The sequence below is a fragment of the Poecilia latipinna genome, unplaced genomic scaffold, assembly GCF_001443285.1.
Source record: "Poecilia latipinna isolate Pla-1442-1.1 unplaced genomic scaffold, P_latipinna-1.0 Scaffold1908, whole genome shotgun sequence".
NCBI lineage: Eukaryota > Metazoa > Chordata > Actinopteri > Cyprinodontiformes > Poeciliidae > Poecilia > Poecilia latipinna.
In genome coordinates, this window is record NW_015114524.1 from 65,012 (window position 1) to 65,299 (window position 288).

Consider the following 288-nt stretch of genomic DNA (forward strand, 5'->3'; position numbering starts at 1 on the left):
AAAGCTTCCTGCCCTTTAACCTTTAATCTGTTTCGTTCTCAGTTCACCTTCACTGCGAGTTTTGTTGAAATCTACAACGAGACCCTGCGGGACCTGTTATACTCCGGCAAGGCCAGCAAGAGGCCCGAACACGAGATCCGAAAGACGGCCAGCAACGACGTGACGGTCACCAACCTGACCTACCAGAAGGTCTCCACCGAGGACGAGGCACGGCTCCGTCTGAGGATCCTGGTTCTACAACAGAGACCAAAATGTAAAGACTTACAGGAAATCTTCTGCTTTTTCCTT

The 288-nt window shown here is 50.7% G+C and overlaps 1 protein-coding gene across 1 annotated transcript in view; it reads left to right on the plus strand.

The window, feature by feature from the left end:
* Positions 1–288, plus strand: part of LOC106935094 (carboxy-terminal kinesin 2-like) — a 17,488-nt gene that overhangs the window by 9,983 nt on the left and 7,217 nt on the right. Inside the window, exon 12 of the mRNA XM_015015389.1 lies at positions 43–277. Within this exon, the coding sequence (XP_014870875.1) occupies positions 43–277 (235 nt within the window). The remainder of the gene's footprint in view (positions 1–42; positions 278–288) is intronic.